Source organism: Pelophylax lessonae (genome assembly GCF_965119305.1).
Source record: "Pelophylax lessonae genome assembly, chromosome: 2".
NCBI lineage: Eukaryota > Metazoa > Chordata > Amphibia > Anura > Ranidae > Pelophylax > Pelophylax lessonae.
In genome coordinates, this window is record NC_138769.1 from 437,537,219 (window position 1) to 437,556,555 (window position 19,337).

At 39.8% G+C, this 19,337-nt stretch overlaps 1 protein-coding gene across 1 annotated transcript; it reads left to right on the forward strand.

The window, feature by feature from the left end:
* Window positions 1–478: 478 nt before the first annotated feature.
* Window positions 479–18,844, forward strand: TASL (TLR adaptor interacting with endolysosomal SLC15A4; the record flags this gene model as incomplete). Its single annotated transcript, XM_082247831.1, has 2 exons — window positions 479–609; window positions 17,943–18,844. The coding sequence occupies exon 2, from the start codon at window positions 17,945–17,947 to the stop codon at window positions 18,842–18,844; it is 900 nt and encodes a 299-aa protein (XP_082103957.1). The 5' UTR covers window positions 479–609; window positions 17,943–17,944.
* Between the last annotated feature and the right edge of the window lie 493 nt (window positions 18,845–19,337).

The window sequence follows — 19,337 nt, forward strand, 5'->3', positions numbered from 1 at the left end:
CTAAGGAGGTTAATGTTTTCAGAAAGCTATGCACAGAGCCCTGCAAGGCCCTCTCACCAACAATGATCAGCCTGCATTACATAGAGAAGCACAGAGACTCAGTGGTGACATCACTGGCACTATATTAATGTATGTAATAAAAATAGAAAAGCTTTATTTAAAAAAATAGAATAAATGTTGATGAGGGGAAAAGGGGGAGGGAAAAAAAAACCAGGAAAAGAAAAATATAAGCAGACTAAACCTCAGCTTTATATGAATGTCAAGAAGTTAGATTAAGTTGAATTGCCTTGAAAAAAATCTATTTTTTTAGTGTATTAATTTCTTTATTTGTGTTTTATTATGCTGTTTAAGCCAGTAGTGTATGACTGCAACTGTACATAGTGTGGAAGTTCTGCATTCACCACACCAAAAAAAAGAGGAAGTTCATGTCACTGAACATCAATATTAAGATTTGTGCAATAGCAACTTCCTTTTCTGTGCTAACAGATCTTTAGAGGGATAGTACAACTGTCATACTGCTCAGAACCTTTGGCTCAGCAAAGGGATAGGCATTCAATATTTTTTTTCAAGCGCTTCTACTTTCTTGGAATACAAGACGGATATTTCCAGGTAGGAAACTAAATACGTTCTCTAATTCATATACACAGTGTCATTGACAGAGAATTACGTCTACCAGTGCACATTTATAGTGGAGCCACGTGGGCTTTGGGTGACAACAAGTGCAGAAACAATTAAGCTGGATACACACTATACAACTTTTGTTGTTAGATTTCCTGTAGATTTACCTTCAACTATGTAGTTCAGGGACCTGCCCGATTGCATACAAATTGAAAGTGTTTAGGTTTGACCTCATATTATATGGTTTTGGTAAATCTAAAGGAAAAAAATCTAAAGACAATTGTATAGCGTGTATGGCCCATTAGGCTTGGGCTGATTGTGACATTTTATTCCTGTTAGCCAAAGATTGGACACTTTGTTGACTTCATTGGTAAAAGATGGATTTCATCTAAAAAGCATGGTTAATTGTTGATCTGAATAACAAGTCCTATTTGAAATATAAATGTGAAATATAAATAACAAGTCCTATGTGAAATATAAATGTGAAATATAAATAACAAGTCCTATGTGTTGCACAGTCAAAATCATCCCTTGAATGATTACATTGTAGCTACCTTTATGACAGCTGCCCCCCTTTAGAATTGATACAAAACAAAGTCATCCTAATCACATTTCTAATCCTAAACTCATAACATGTATAAATGTACACTGTATTTATTTTTGCCTAATGGTGCCCATAGACTAGATGAAAAATCGTTCAAAAATCTGGACAGTTTGTGCATTTTTTGGCTAGTTAATGGGCACAAATCAGTAATCGGCTGTAATGTTTTTGAGTCAAAAAAAAAGTACAAGTTTGGAAAATTTCTGCCGAATGAACAGTAAATTGAAAGGTTAATGTGTTTCTCATCAAAACTGTTTGCACTAGGCATATGTGACAAAACGAACAAAAAACGGGATTCATTTATGTCCATTGAATGATTTCTTGATCAAAATTCGGTCATTACACGATGGCAAAATCGTTTGCCCTCACAGCCGAGTGTTCATTATTTCAAAACGAGTTTGAACGATTTTTCGTATAGTGTATGGCCAGCATTACTCATTGTCTTTTGAACAGTAAGTTATATAAAAGCAAACTAATTTCTTTTAAGTTTGCTAGTAATAATTAAGTTAACCACTTGCCGACCGCCAGCATTATATATACTGCGGCAGGTCGGCTCTGTCCCACGAAACAATGTAACTGTACATTGCTACACGGGAACGCTAGTGGGGGCGCCACAGGGGAAGCTAATCAGTGGGTCCGGTGGCCGCGATTGCTGCTGGGCACCCGTGATCACTCCCCGTGAAGACAGAACGGCGGTCTGCCGTTGTAAACACAGCAGACCGCTGTTCTGTCAGTAATGAACACAGGGATCCTGTGTTTCTCCTATTTAGGAACACAGGTCTCTGTGTTCATTCAGCAAGCCCATCCCCCACAGAGTTAGAAAGCACCCCCTAAGGACACATGTAACCCTTTGATCACCCCTGATGTTAAAAAGGGGCAATTTGGGGAGTATTTGTACTGTCCTGGCATTTTAAGGGCCTCAACAAATGAGATTTTGTCAGTACATCGGGATTGATTCATTTTCAAATATATACCATCGTTTGTGGACTCTTTAATATTCACACAGGCTAAATAACATACCCGGATTCGGATAATTTTTTACCAAAGTAATGTAGCAGACTACATTTTGGCCTAAATGTATGAAGAAAGATTATTTGTTTTCATCATTTTGTAACAGAAACTAAGAAAAACATGTTTGTTTGTTTTTTCAAAATTCTGGGGATTTTTTCTCTACACAGTAAAACCTTGGATTGAGAGTAACTTGGTTTAAGAGCACTTTGCAAGATAAGCAAAATGTTTTAATAAATTGTGACTTGATAAACAAACGATGTACTGATATACAAGTAGCGTCATGTCACAAGAGAGTAGGAGAGGTGCCTCTAAGTGTAGCAATATGGTTACATTTAATGAAGCTTCAACATTTAGCAACTCACATGGTTGATGATTAAAACAGGCACATCCAAGTATGCAGGCATCTGGGGTTAAGCTGTCCACATACACCATTCTCTGCAACGCCATCGACCTCATCCCTTCCACACTGCGCTCCACGAGTGCTTCATGCCTCGCTTTCAGATCGCTCAACTGCAGGGTAGTCTTCTCGGTCACGATTGCAGACAGACAGTGGTGAGAGCTGGTGGTACAGAGGACAGTCTGTGGCCAGCTTTACCCTGGATGCCTGCATACTTGTGCTTGTTTTAATCATCAACCATGTGAATTGCTAAATGTTGTACCTTCATTAAATGTAACCATATTGCTACACTTAGAGGTGCCTCTTTTCTCTTTTATATTCTGTAGCTCCTGCTGGATTTTTCAGGGGGGTTTCTGCCCCCCCCCCAAAGCACCTTGTCCCCATGTTGATGGGGACAAGGGCCTCTTCCCGACAACCCTGGGCGGTGGTTGTGGGGGTCTGCCGGTGGGGGGCTTTTCGGTAACTGGAAGCCCCCTGTAACAAGGGGGCTCCTAGCTGCCATTCCCTACATGAATGAGTATGGGGTACATTTGTCATATACTTTGCAATGATTTTATAACAACAATATGTCCATGTGAATTAATATAGGATAGGGCCTGCAACTAGCAAAACGAGTTGAGATGTGTCATTGACCCAATATTAGGGGTTAATCGTGAACATCCCCGATTACTTTGGCAGCCTGGGTTTTTGTTTATCTGGAGTGCATCTGATTGGACTTGGAATGATTGTGCATACCATTTGGTCTTTTACATCTACACTGAACAAAATTCTAAACGCAACACTTTTGTTTTTGCCCCAATTTTTCATGAGCTGAACTCAAAAATCTAAGACTTTTTCTATGTACTCAAAAGGCCAATTTCTCTCAATTATTGTTCACAAATCTGTCTAAATCTGTGTTAGTGAGCACTTCTCCTTTGCCGAGATAATCCATCCACCTCACAGGTGTGGCATATCAAGATGCTGATTGGACAGCATGATGCACAGGTGTGCCTTAGTTTGGCCACAATAAAAGGCCACTTTAAATTTGTGCAGTTTTACTGTATTGGGGGTAGGTCCGAAAACCAGTCAGAACCTGCTGTGACCACTATTGGTCTCACGCAGTGCAACGCATCTCCTTCACATAGAGTTGATCAGGTTGTTGATTGTGGCCTTCAATGGCGGTGCGAAGTTGCTGGATGTTGGCAGGACCTGGAACACACTGTTGTATACGCCAATTCAGAGCATATCGCTAAAATTCATTGCCCTTGATATAAGTGCAATTTTTATTTCACCACTTAATGACTGCGCGCCGCAGTTTTACTGCGGCAGGTCCGCTCTGTCCCGTGAAATGACGTAACTGTATGCCGCTTTGTGGGACCGCTATCGGGGGGCGCACGCACCCATTCGCCACAGGGGAAGCTGATCAGCGGGTCTGGTGGCCCGTGATTGCCACCAGGAATCCACGATCGCTTCCCGTGGAGACAGAACTGTTCTGTCAGTTATGAACACTGGGATCCTGTGTTCCTCTTATTTAGGAACACAGGTCTCTGTGTTCATTCAGCAAGCCCATCCCTCACACAGTTAGAAAGCACCCCCTAGGGACACATTTAACCCTTTGATTGCCCCTGGTGTTAATCCCTTCCCTGCCAGTGTCATTAGTACAGTAACAATGCATATTTTTAGCACTGGTCACTGTAGTAATGTCACTGGTCCCCTCCAAAAGTGTAAAAAATGTCAGTTAGGGGTCCGATCTGTCTGCCGCAATGTTAAAGTCCCGCTAAAAATGGCTGATCGCCACCATTACTAGTAAAAAACAAAATTACATAAATCTTTCCCCTAGCTTGTAGACGCAATAACTTTTGTGCAATTAATATACACTTATTGGGATTTTTTTTACCAAAAATATGTAGCAGAATACATATTGGCCTAACATGAAGAAAAAATTAGATGTTTTAATTTTTTTATTGGGAATGTTATGAATCAGAATGTAAAAAAATATTGTTTTTTCTTTTTTTTTCAGAATTGTCACTCTTTTTTTGTTTATAGCGCAAAAAATTAAAATCGCACAGGTGATCAAATACCACCAAAAGAAAGCTCTATTTGTGGGGAAAAAAAATATCAGTTTTATTTGGGTACAGCATCGCACGACCGCGCAATTGTTAGTTAAAATAACGCAGTGCCGTATTTGTAAAAATGTCCGGGTCAAAAAGGCGCTAAATCCTTCCGGTCCAGAAGTGGTCAATAAGCCAGCTTTGTACGCATTAATGCACTATGATTGTTTTCCATTATCTTTTATAACCACATGATGTGATTACCGAGATACTGGGGCACCATAAGCCTGGATACATTCCCTGGAGCTGGCTGACCACTTGTCTTCAGAGGCGCTTCCACTAAGGCGCATATGATTTTTTGGTGGGATCATTTGATTTGATAAGCAGCCAATTTTCACATATAGAGCACAGCGGTGACACGCGTTCCATTGTGGATTATTTCAGCTGCACTACAAACAGTTGGAGGGTCATCTTTTCACTAAACACATTGAATTGTGGAGCACTGGACTATTTATGAACTGTTTGCACTATTTATTATTTGTCATTTTTTGTGAACAGATCGTGGCTACTTATTAAAAAAAATGATTTTTGATGTCATTCACTTGTTACCTCGTTCCAGGTGACAAGAGTTTACTTATCTGCATTTTATTTATTGCATATGTTATCGAATCACTTTTAGGGTAATATCTCAGTCAAAAACAGCGCATCTTATTTATTTTACAACGTTTCTTCTCCTCGTTATTCAAGGAGTGTTTGATTGCAGCAGTTTTTTGATTTCACATATTTGCAGCTGAGCGCACCTTTTTGTATTGTTTAGCAAAAATGTAATATGTTGTAGCTTACCAAACATTGGATGTGCTGTCTGCATTCGTTTTCTTTTTGTAGGCTTTTTCCCTTCTGTTTTCCCTGTATATTTGGCCAGTAATGCTCATTCTGTATTATACAAGCACCACACTGAAGGATGAAGGACCACACGGTCAGATGAGGCAGGGGAGTGCTAGATGTACTAGCAGATTTAAATATACTAATAAACTGAAGCCAAACTCTAGCTTATGGATAGAAAAAGATAATCAAGCGCCAAGGACCCCAAGGCCAATTGTTAACCACTTAAGCCCCGGAGGATTTGGCTGCTAAAAGACCAGGGGGTATTTTGGGATTCGGCACTGCGTGACTTTAACGGACAATTGCGCGGTCGTGCGACGCTGTACCTAAACGAATTTGACGTCCTTTTTTTCCCATAAACAGAGCTTTCTTTTGGTGGTATTTGATCACCTGTGCGATTTTTTGATCATGCGCTATAAACAAAAAAAGAGCGTCAATTTTGCAAAAATAACAATATTTTTCACATTTGTTTATATGAAATTCCCAAAAAAAAAAGTAAAAATCAAAATTTTTTAACATTTTCGGCCAATTTGTTTTATGCTACATCTGTTTGGTAAAAAAAATCGCAAAAACCGTATTTTGATTGGTTTGCGCAAAAGTTATCGCGTTTACTAACAAAGGGAAAGATTTTTGTCATTTTTGGTGTTTTTTTTTTTTAACGCGTAATGGCGGCGATCTGCGATTTTTTTTGCGGTACTGCGACATTGCGGCGGACAGATCGGACCCTTGACTGACATTTTTGACACTTTTGGGGTTACCAGTGACATTTCTACAGTAATCAGTGCTATATATATGCACTGTTACTGTAAAATTACACTGGCAGTGAAGGGGTTAACTTTATTTGAGAGGGAGGGGCTGTGTGTGTCCCTAGAGGCGTGATTCTAACTGTGATTGGCTGTGGCTTGAGGTGTAGTTACACTGATCAACGGTTCTACATAGTAGAACCGTATGATCAGTGTCTCTACACAGGGAGAACTGACTGCCTTTCTCCCTCTCCCCCGACGATCGCAGAGTGACCGGCGGACATCGGGTCCGCCGGTCACACGCGCGGGGGGGTGCGTGACCGCGCGCTCACTCCCCAGACCCTCCCAGGCTAGTGACGTACCGATACGTCACTCTGCCTGTGAGGGGCTGACCGCTGCAGTATATGTACTTGCGGCGGTCAGCAAGTGGTTAAAGGGATGAGGATGTGCAGCTGATTAATTGCAGATAATCTGCATCAGAGTAAGAAAAATAGTGATATTCAGCGCAAAACCCCCAAATTATCCCCACATCTCCACGTCACTATGATGCAATGAAAAAGTGCTCAGAATAATATATGCCACCGGTGGTGGAAAAAAATGTGTTAATTATATGTGTCTGTGTGTAATAGATGTAAATAAATTATTCGTATGTAAACCTAAAGCAAAGTGCATATGCATGGAAAGTGCGCCATGCAAAAAGTGCAAAGTGGCTCTACTAACAATATGATACCAAAAAATGGTAACCTATCTCTAAAAAATACTAAATGACAAAGTGTTCCATGTACTGAAAGTGCCTGTGCAAAATTATACAAAGTGCAATGTGATTGTACCAAAAATAAAAAAATAAAAAATATTTTTCTTTTGAAATAATCTGTGCATAAATAATAAACTGTGCAAAAATAAACCCCAGCTTAGCCCCCGTTCACACTGGGGCGACCTGTCAGGCGACCTGGTCGCCTGACAGGTCGCCGTAGGTCGCCTTCCATAGAGAAGCTGCGGACCCGTTCTAATAGGAGCGACACAAGTCACTCCGACTTAGAAAAAGGGTCCGGAGCTTCTTTGGGGCGACCCGGAGCGACCTGCATAGACTTCAATGTTATGAAGTCCGTGCCGGCCGCTCCGAGGTCGCGGTGCGAGCAGCGCGCCGTGACCTAAGAGGTCGCCCCAGCAAGTAGCGTCGCCCCAGTGTGAACGGGGCCATACTTTATAAGCAGTTATAAAAAACTGTTTTTTTACATTAAGTGAATGGGGCCATTGCAATGAATGAGATTTGTCTTGTTGAGTGTTTTTAGAGCTGAGGCTTAGAGCAGAAAATCGCCCAAAAATGCCTAGCTGTGAACAGAGCCTCAAGGGATGTTTCCTATTGATGTACTGGAGTTGAGAGCAGATTTTATGAAGCCATCCAGAATAACATCTATATTGATCTGGGTCTAGGGTCCCCCTACAACCTATGTGCATTGTGCCATCCATGGTAGGAATCAAAAGGTCTGAGCGACCCTATTTTTTTTTTTTTTGGGTACCATTAAAGTCCTACATTTCTTTAGTTAGGGTTTTCTTTTTGTATATGTATGGAGGATGTGGTACCGGACCTATAGTGCTCAATATGCAGAAGGGTTCCTATGTGGGCTCTTACCTCCCAACCATTTAATTTTGTAATGTAGTACTACCTCTGAGCAGCAAAGACCACATTACAGTAAATCTATTGAATAAACAACATCACTTTTCCTATAAATCTTCACCAGGACTTTTCCAGTGGATGCTGGACAGTTTCTCAGGGCTGGTGACAATGTCACTGGCTTGGTAGTGAATACTTCAAAGTAATATATAGGTGTCACGAGAACAGGAAATGAGGGGGGAATTAATTGTAACTAACAGAGACAATTTGAGCAATAAAAATTGTTATTGTTTGACAGACAATCTCACACCACATTAGTCTACCCAAATGAAAATTTGGATGAAGGTCACTTTTAATCCCTACATGGTCTAATTGTTAAAAGAGATGCAAAAATCAGTCACAATTATTTGCACAGATTGGCTGTGTGTGGTTGCCCTATAAAGCTTGTTTCAATGAATACTTCTAGCATTAATCTAAAGCATTGTGGAAGAATATGAATATATTATGGTGACTTTAAAGTGTCATGATACAGTGTGTAAGTATATCTTCAAATAATATAGCCGCTGGGGATTTTTTGAAAAGTGAAACTAGCATGCACTCCACAGTCACTCTTTCGAAAGCACTACTTCCCAATTTATGTGGTTACATGGAAGTGTACAGGTGGCACAGAAATACACAACTATCCTTTTTTGATGAAGTGAAACAATTATAACTGTCTAAGGGGTTTTTGTGGGAGTATTTACTTATGGTTTACTGTTTTGTGACATTATTTACATGTCACATAGTGATGGCAGATAGCCCATATACTATAAAACTTATCGTATTGGTCATTGCAAGTGGTAACCCAAAGCTTGGACTCCATGATGTCAGTCACCTTCCTAACCAGAGGAGGACTGGGCCAGGGGGCAGGGGGGCAATTGCCCCCCGGGCTGCTCTGATGCCTCATAAAAAGGCTGCACTGCTTCTGCCACAGACATACCTAAAGGGTTCCTGGTTGAGGAAAGTAAAAAGTCCCCGCTGCTTACATACCGAGTGCGGGATGAAAACAAGGACAGAGCGCAGGCCTCCCCCCAGCATGGATGGTGTAAACTGTGTCTGACCACAGGCCGGTTCCATGCCCCACTGGAGACTCCCCCCCCCCCCGGCCAGCTCTTCCCAATCAGCCTCCGCTGGCCAGGTCGGGAACCCGGATTTGGCTGCAAAGTAGAGATTACCTGGAGCAGAGCTTTAGCATGGAATAGGGGTCAGGAGTCAGGAGGAGGTGGGGGAAGAAGGAGAGTGGGAGGGGGGGCGAGTCGCTGCACCATGGGCTTCTGGTTTGTACTTGCCCCCTGGGCCAAAAGTTACCAGTCAGTCCCTGTTCCTAACCTAGTCCTGTCTGATATGAATAGCAAGTCATTTTCGGAATGTAGCAATTAAAGTAGAACTAAAAGCAAAAAAAAATGTTTTTTCATTTTGGATAGAGCAAGAGAGGGTTGTAACACCTGTCAGTTTGTGGGATTTCCCTTCACCTCCTGTCCCATTGCCAAACAGGAAGTGAGAGGAAATCCCTGCAAATTAACGAAATGCCAAGAGGGGCCCCAGGTCATCAGAACTAGTGTCACCATTGGAAGATTTTCCCTATATTTCTTTTCTGAGGACAACCCACAATTTGGGATGTTTTTTTTACTTTCACTTTCAATGATAATGGTAAATAGGACAAATAGAGAGGGGTAATCTACCTAATGTAGGCACAGACAGCAATAAAAGCTGACAGGTGTTCAAATCTATCTCTACTCGTTGCGTTTAGTTATACTTTAATCATTTGACTGCTTTTAGGAAATGTGGTAAAGTATATTTCCTATTATGTTTGCTGGGCAAAGAGGGGACATGAAACAAAAAGAATAATGGAGCATCAGGAAAATCGATGTCCAAATTTTCCTAATCTGTAATCTGACATACTGCCAAAATGGTCGTATTTTAGGGCATTGCCATAAAATAAGTATAGGGTTCACCTCTGCCTACACCTTCACCAGCATAATGGCCATCTGGAGTGGAAAATGGTGGCCTCCTGGAAAGGGACCTGGTTCCAGCAGGGCTAAATGAAAAGTACTTGACAGCTCAGGAGGAGCCGTTGTACTAACTATACAATATTAGTACAGCTGTTTCTATAGTGTTCTGACAGGGGGATGTCCCCCCACCGAAAACTCCAGTCAGCCAATGGCTGAGAGCATTGATTGGGAGCCGATCGGCAGACCTTTTCTTGTCATGCCCCTTCAACAGAAGCCAGCCAAACTCCAGTACACATAGGGCGAATGTCGGTTTCTATTGAACCGGCCAATGCCACCCAACATTCAGCCCCTGTGTACTAGGCTTTAAAGTCCACCAAGGACTTATGAGTTAATGGTATCCTTTGTTGCATAAGGGTGATGACTGAAATTTGGATGCCAGTCACTAATAGGGCAATTGTTTTCTACGTGTCTCATTTACACTGCAGTGCAGCCCAGAGGTGTGGTGCAGTGAGTGGTGTTAAAATGCAGACATGCTGCATTTTACCATGGCACAAATGTAGACACTGTTTATCACCACCCAGCTGTGCGGAGACATAAACATTAGGTGTCACTTTGTGCACCTCAAATAAAGCTAACAAAAAAAGGAAACTATGTGATGCACCGAAAAGCACATCATGACAACCCCTCCTCATGACTCAGTACAGCCAAAATTGATAGCTGCCCGCATGATAAAGCTAAGCATTTATCGTGTGGATAGCGTGAATGGGTCCTAAAGCAGACACAAGGGTCCCTTTTCCCAAAAGACTGCTCTTTCATTTTAAAAGTGCAAGTATTTTTGAAAAAAAAAAAAAAAAACAACAGGAAATGTACTCATGCAGACTAATAAAGTTAGGCTGGCCAAACACATATAGCAGCAGGAAAGTTATGTTTGGCAGCAGGAGAAGAAAGTATTCCTATTCTTTTTTTTGTAAGTATGGCATGTTAATAAACTTTAATAAGTAACAGATTTACTTTATTATCAGTTTTGGGTTGACTGGCGACTTGAAACCCATGTGCATTTACCACTATGGAAAATGCAAATTATAATGTACACAAGTAGTGGAACAGTGGATAGCACTTGGAAACATAAATATAGAAAAATGACAGCAGAAAAAAGACAAAGTGGCTCATCGAGTCTGCCCATTTATTTTTTTTATTATTTTTTTACATACATGTTTTGTATTTTTTGTTTTGTTTTTATTTTTTCACCAATTTTTTTTTTTGTCTAAGTATAGATCTGGGTTTGTTCTAAGCATGTTTGAAGCAATTTACTGTTGACTGGCTCACTACCTCGGCTCACTACCTCTACTGGAAGTCCAAGCATCAACCACCTTTTCAGTAAAATATTACTTTCTAAGATTAGTTTTGAAAGTTCCTCCAGTTAGTGTGAGGTCATGTCCCTGTGTTCTTGATTTTAATGTGATATTAAAAAAACTGCCCTCCTGAACATTATTCACCCCCTTGAGGAATTTAAAGGTTTCAGTCCTGTCTCCCCTTTCCCTGCTTTCCACCAGATTTTACAAATTACGTTCCTGAAGTCTCTCTCGACATGTTTAATCCCCCAGACCTTTCACCAATTTTGTAATCCGTCTTTGGATTCGTTCTGTCTTATCAATATCTTTGTGTAAGTGAGGTCTCCAGAACTGGACACACTGAGGTTGGTTCACACCTGAGCGTATCATTTTCAGGCGTTTTGTTTTTTTGGGCATTTTTTAAGGCATTTTCAGGTGTCTTTTGCAGGTGTTTGGAGGCATCTAACAAAAACACTTGTAATCTGCCAAAAAAGAAGCTCAGGCATTTTACTTTAGGCAACAAAATGCTCAGATATAAACATGGTCCATTGAAATGAATGGAATTGTGCTTGTTGGGTGTTTAGAGACTTCAGAGATGAGCGTTTTACGATCTGAAAAACACTCAAGTGTGAACAGGGCATCAACGCAAACAGACTGTGCACTTTGCAAAGTACAGTTGAACTCTGCAAGAGCAGCTGCTCCAGAGCTTAGTAAATGAGCAGAAGCTCTGCTGACTTCCATCATCCATCATGTGCAAGCAAAAATGCTCCTTTTTTATTTTCCTTGCATGTGATTGGGTTTTCTTTGCAAAGTGAAGCTTTACCTCATTTATTAAACTCTGGAGCAACTGCACTTTGTAAAGTGCACAGTCTATTTGCCTTTAGTAAATCAACCCCAGTATTCTAAATGAGGTCTCACTAAAGATCTATAATGGGGGAATCAGAACCTCCTTGTTGCCATTTTTTCCTTAAGAGATATGATAACCGGATTATAGCAGATCTTTGATGGAGGACAGACTTACACAGGCACCATGCTTTAGTTTTCTCAGGAACACACACTGCAGTCTCTGCTGCCTCTTTTTTCTCTTTTTTTTTTTTTTTTTTAGTGAGTGCAACTTTATTTAAACACTTCCTGGTTAACAAACAGACAACATATTCATATGACTGTAGATCAATGGATAAGCTGTATAAGGGCATATAAACAAAATGTCATATATCTTAACACCCCCACTTGCTCTTATACTGCTTATGAAAAATAGTTTAGTACAGTTACATCATTTTACTCTCTATACTCCAAAAATATAACTCACAAATCTATCAAGCTTAAACTTTGTTATTGGTTTAGTCATAACATCAGCTACCATTTTATCCGTAGAACAATACTCAAGATCTATCTTGCCTTCACTCAGAATAGACCTAAGGAAATGGAATTTAATGTCAATATGTTTGCATCTTTGATGGTAAACTGGGTTCTTTGCGAGAGCTATCGCACTCTGATTGTCTTCAAAAATCTTCACTGGCTCAAACTGACATTCACTGTCCAATTCTCTCAGCAGTTGTGCAAGATATAGACTCTCCTGTGTGGTTGCAGCTCATGCTATATATTCAGCTTCACATGAAGATAGTGCAACTGTTGGTTGTTTCTTTGATTTCCAAGAAATCAGAGGTCCATTTTCAGTCAGGCTAAAACAATATCCTGTTGTGCTTCTCCTATCAATCTGGTCTGAGGCCCAACTGGCATCACTATACGCCTCTAGTTTTAACTTCTCTTTACATTTTCTGTAGCATAGTTCAAAATTGACAGTTCCTTTCAAATATCTCAGTACGTGTTTGGCCGTGATCATGTGTTGTACACTTGGTTGTGAAAAGTGTTGTGACAGTTTGCTTATAGTCCAACTCAAATCCGGTCTTGTACACGTAGCCACATAAATCAAACTGCCTACTATCTCCCGATAGCTTTTTACATCTGCAAGTTCACTTTTGTCATCGAAATCTAATTTTTGTTCACAAGGAGTAGATCTCGGTTTACAATCTGACATACCAAATCTTTCTATCATTTTCAAAATGTATCTCTTCTGATTCATCTTCACCGTTTCACTAGTCTGTCTAAAATCAATGCCCAAAAAATAGTTCAGTTTTCCAAGATCCTTTATTTTGAATTTTGTCGCAAGTGTTGACTTCACATCATTGAGTAGTTTTTCATTGCTTGCAGCAATGATGAGATCATCCACCCATATTAGTAATATTGCTTGTTCATCTCTGTTCTGTTTGACATAAACACAATGGTCTACAGAATTTTGTATGAATGCATTTGAACATAGATAATCATGTAGCATCTTGTTCCAGTTTCTTCCCGATTGCTTAAGACCATACAGTGACTTTTTTAGTTTGAGAACTAGCTTTTTATTTGTGTCATCTTTGATCTCAAAACCTTCTGGTTGGTCTATATATATATCACAATCAATTGGGGCATGTAAGTAAGCTGTCTTCACATCCATTTGATGCAAGATTAAATCATATTGTGCTGCCATTTGCATCAAAATGCGTAATGAAGTAAAATTCGCAGTTGGAGAAAAAGTTTCCATGTAGTCGGTTCCCTTTACTTGATTATAGCCTTTTGCCACAAATCTGGCTTTGTACGTTTCAGTTCCATCTGCATTGCTTTTTATTGCATACACCCATCTACCCCCCACTGAATGTTTGCCTTCTGGTAGTGTGGTCAATTTGAAGGTATCATTCTCCTTTAGTGACTCCATCTCATCTTTCATTGCATTTAACCAACTTTGTGACTGGGGTGTTTCCATAGCTTCTCTGAAGGTCTGAGGTACATCATGTGCTCTATAGCAGTAATCTATGTTCATTAGTACCTGATCATCACCAACAGATTCTAGTACATAGTCATTTAAATACTGAGGAGTTTTTCTATTTCTTGTAGGGTATCTTGTACCATGGTCTTCATCTTTGTCCTCTACAATCTTCTCTAAAGAATCTGGGGTCTCATTAGTCATTGGACCTGATACAGGAATTACACTCCTTTCCTCATAGAAATCATCATTATTGTCCAACAGCTCAGTCTGAGTTTGTTTCTCGATTACATCCTTTTCAACGAATTTTACTAGTCTGTGCTTGAAGACTTTGCCAGTTTCAGGGTAATACACTAGGTAAGAAGGACTATTTTTGTCATATCCTACAAAAATTCCTTTTGTGCATTTTGGATCCAGCTTTTTCTTATCGTGTTTGTATGCAAAACATTCTGACCCAAAAATCTTCATTTTTGATAAGTCTGGTTTCTTCCCTGTCAGTATGTTGTATGGCGTTTGCTTCAAACGATTGTTAAAACATCTATTTCGAATCATAGCTGCTGTCATCACTGCATATGTCCATAACTCTTTTGGTACTTTGCTCTCTATTAGCATACATCTTGCCATCTCTATCAGTGTTCTCCAGTTTCTTTCAGCTGTTCCATTTTGATGTGGTGAATAAGGTGCTGAAGTCTCATGTCTTATGCTCTTCTTTATGAGTAGTGACTGGAAGTCATTCGATGTGAATTCGGTACCATTGTCTGACCTCATTCTCTTGATGATCCCATAGGGGGCAGTATCAGCGATAAACTTCTCTGTGGCTAGAACTGTGTCACTCTTGTTTTCCAGAAAGTATACAAACACTGCACCAGAATAATCATCAGTGAATCCTATGACGTATTTGAATCCGTCCTTTGCAACTGGCTCTATAGGACCTGTTAAATCTGTGTGTACTAGTTCAAGTGGGTATTTTGCACGGGTGTCAGGCTCCCTGTTTCTACTCTGAGCAAATTTCCCTTGGATACAAATCTCACAATTCAGGTTGGACTTATCAACCTTACCTTGGATCTTCATTCCATCTACTAGATTCTGTAGTTTCAAGATATCATCGTAATTACAATGACCTAGGATTTCATGCCATGTCTGAATATCATAACAACCGTAACAACTGTCATCGCATTCCTTATAGGTGTTCAAATAGTAAAGCCTGTTGTATTTCTTTATAACAAATTTTGTACCATTCTTATGGATCAGAATACTGTCATCTTGTCTGAATTCAACAGACGCCCCATTTCTTGTTGCTGCTTCAACAGAGAAAATGTCTTGTGGATATGTGGGGATAAACAATGCGTTTTGTAGCAATGTCCTCCTTTGTCTTCCCTTACTGTCCATTAGGTATACCTCAGCGTCGCCTCTCTTGAGTGCTACACCGGAAGTTCTTTTCCCATCTGCCAACTCCATGTAGTGTTTCTCTGGCTTAAACGAGGTGTCAAATCTTTTAAATTTCTTGATGTCTGTGATAATATGCGATGTTGCTCCTGTATCTACCATCAGGCTTTTTGTTTTGGGATTGTTTAACTGGTCTTCACTTATTTTAAAAGCAAATGTTTGTTCTGTATCATCCACTACCTGCTTTACATTGTCTCGTGCCTTTCGTCTGCACAATGTCTCACTGTGAGTGGAGCTCTTGCAATAATTACACCACTTTGTCTTCCTCTTATTCATTCTGTAAAGACATGCATTAGCTTTGTGACCTTTCTGATGACAACTGTAGCAGACAATGATGTCTTTCTCCCTTGTTGGTACAACAGGGGTGCTGATTTTCATTACATTATCAGTGCTTGTGCTGCTGTGATATTTTTCAGTGTCCTCAAAAATCCTTAACTGAGTTTTAAAGTCAGTAAACGTCATATCTTCTTTACCTTGTGTTATGTGGATTGCAAATGGTTTGAATGATTCAGGCAGGCCTTTAAGAATCATAGCCACTAATAGTCCATCACTGAGGGTCTCTCCTGCATTTCTAAGTGCTGTAATCGCTGTTTCTGTGCGTATGATATAGTCTGTGATACTTTCACATTCAGACTTCTGAAGAGATGTTAGTTCTGTGTATAAATTTATGATACGTGGCTTACCTTGGCCAGCATAATGATCTCTCAGGATTTTCAGCGCTTTTCTTCCATTATCAGTTGCTTCTCTCATTATAAGAGATAGACTTTTATCATCCAGGAATTGTATTAACTCAGCATAAGCTTCCTCATTCTTATTCCTGTCTTGTACAGGGTCTGTTCCGTCTGGTGGTTCCTGCAGGATCGTTTCTTTAAGATTCATCAAGCGCAGATGGCCTAGGAATTTTGTCTCCCACAGCTCATAATTTTTCTCATCTCCATCGAAAAGCAGCCTGTTCCATCGGCTTGTTCCCTCTCTCCTGGGCCCATAACCTGTTGCCATTTTTTCCTTAAGAGATAGGATAACCGGATTATAGCAGATCTTTGATGGAGGACAGACTTACACAGGCACCATGCTTTAGTTTTCTCAGGAACACACACTGCAGTCTCTGCTGCCTCTTTTTTCTCTTTTTTTTTTTTTAGTGAGTGCAACTTTATTTAAACACTTCCTGGTTAACAAACAGACAACATATTCATATGACTGTAGATCAATGGATAAGCTGTATAAGGGCATATAAACAAAATGTCATATATCTTAACACTCCTTCCTTCTGCTGGTGATCCTTCTAGTGATGCATCCCAGAACAGTACCACCAAATCTTTTTCTACTGTAGTGCTTAAAAACTGACATCATAAATTGACTTGCTGGGCAAGATTTATTTATTCGATTAAGTTTTTAAAACATCTTTGTGTCTGATGGATTCAGAGTTTTGCATTAAGATGGATACAAACCTTTACGCTGTATGTATTTAAATGTGGTGGCTTAGATGTCTGTATGACCAAGATGAGATTTTAACCCTCCTAGCGGTAACCCCGAGCGTGACTCGGGGTGGATTTTCTGTGCTAGGATCGGTATCCCCGAGTCACGCTCGGGGTGGATGGGCAGAGTGCGCAGCGGTCTCTTACCTTCTCCTGACGATCCAGCGATGATCTCCTATTGCTGAGATCGCCAGTCATCTGAGATCCCCGTCGCTCGTCCGTCCTCCATCGGTGTGATGACTTCCTAGTTCCGTTCCCAGCAGCAGCAATGCTGCATGGGAGCGGAATTAGGGAGGGAAATTCAAACATTGAACGTTGCACAAAACACACACATAACATTTATATAATATATATATATATATATATATATATATGTATGTATGTACATATATATATATATATATATATATATATATATATATATATATATATATATATATATGTGTATGTATATGTATATGTATGTATATATATATATATATATATATATATATATATATATACATACACCTATATATATATATATATATATATATATATATATATATATATATATATATATATATATATATATATATATGTATAATATAAAACATGAATTATAATCTAATCAATAATATAATTGTATTATATATATATATTATATTATATTATATATTATATAATAAAATTATATTATTGATTAGATTATAATTCATGCGTTTGTGTTTCAAATTTATCACATCTGGGATGTCTACTAGACTCTTGTTTTGGTCAGGTTTAAGTCAGTAATTACTAAGAATTGTAGGCCTATAATACATAACGCCAAATTTCCATGAAAAAAATTGTACTGCTTTTGGTACATAATTCCTGACATAATCATACCGCCAGGGAGGTTAAGCTCCTAACAATGTCAATAAAAGTAGACAGGTGTGTTGGATGCCATTAAGAAAAACCTTTTGAGTGGACTGTTTTTATTGTGGATTTTAGAGATTTATGAACCCTATTTCTTTCTTGCAGATATGCTATCTGAGGGATACCTTTGCAAAATTCGGTCATGGTGTGAAGATGGCATAGCAAAACTGCATTCGGAGGAGGTAACGGTGACTAGAGAAAGAAAAGAACTGGCCGGAGTGTGCACTCTAAATTATACCGTTGCATATGAGACCGGAAGCAGAAGAGTTTTCAGGAGATATGGATCTGTTGAACAAAAAGCTCCAGAAACACAAGGGAAAGATACTGCGCAGAGCGCCATGGAGGCACAGTTGTTGCAAGAAACAGAAAATCCTGTATATGAAACTGATAAATCATTCCCTGACAGTGAAAGTGCAAACTCGCAGTCCAATAAAGAGACATATCTGGTACCATCATCCTGTAAAAATATTTGTAGAGACTATAATGACTTGCATGTAGCTGGGGATCAGGTCATGGCTATAAACTCAGTAATGACTGAATACACTTGCAAACCCAGCTTTGAATTTGGTGAGGGGCCATTTCTTCAATCTTCTCAGATTCCCCCAGCTATGGATTCCCTATGTGTAGCAACAAATGATTTGCCTAGTAAGCTTTGTAAGCGCGAGTCCTCCTGCTGGAAAGTGAGCAGCATTAAAGACAAGAGCATCATGATCCAAGAGCAACCCTTGTCCAATTCCATTCTCAATGAATACTTGGAGAGGAAAGTCATTGAACTCTACAAGCAGTACATGATGGACATGAGCTGCAGTACATCTGCTCATATTATGGCCTCAGAGCTCATCATGAACAATGTGCAGCAGATCAGCATGCAGCTGTCACGGGAACAAAATATGGAAACCAACAAAGCTAAAGACATGGTCATCAGTTATCTACTCAGGCTTGCAAGTGAAAAACAATCTAATTGTATCAGTACTCCTGATCTGCAGATATCATCCAATTTAACTTAACCGCAGGCATAGACGGGGCTGGAAGTTACATGCAGACCTCAGATTTGTGTAAAGATACACATGCTCACATTGTTCTAGTGCAACCTTTCTCAACCTTTTCAACACAGAGGAACCCTTGAAGTTAATTTTTGGTCTCGGGGAACCCCTGCTAAAAATGAAAAATCTACAACTCATGACACATTTGTGTGACAGTCAGTGGGAAGAATACTCCTTTCTCTTGTCATCATTGGGAAGAATCACCCCCTTACAGATAGCTAAATAGAACAATGGTGTCATTGGAAACTTATCTGAGAGGCAGAAATTGCCCATTTCTCAAGGAATCCCTAGCAACCTCAGGAGGAACCCTGGTTGAGAAATCCTGCTCTAGTGTGTATTGCACATGGGACTTGCCATTTGAGGTGATCCTGTGTTACAAGGAAGCAGAAGAATGGTTTTCATCATCATTTTTTTTGCAAAATATAATATAGCGTGTCCCCACTACATACATGGCACA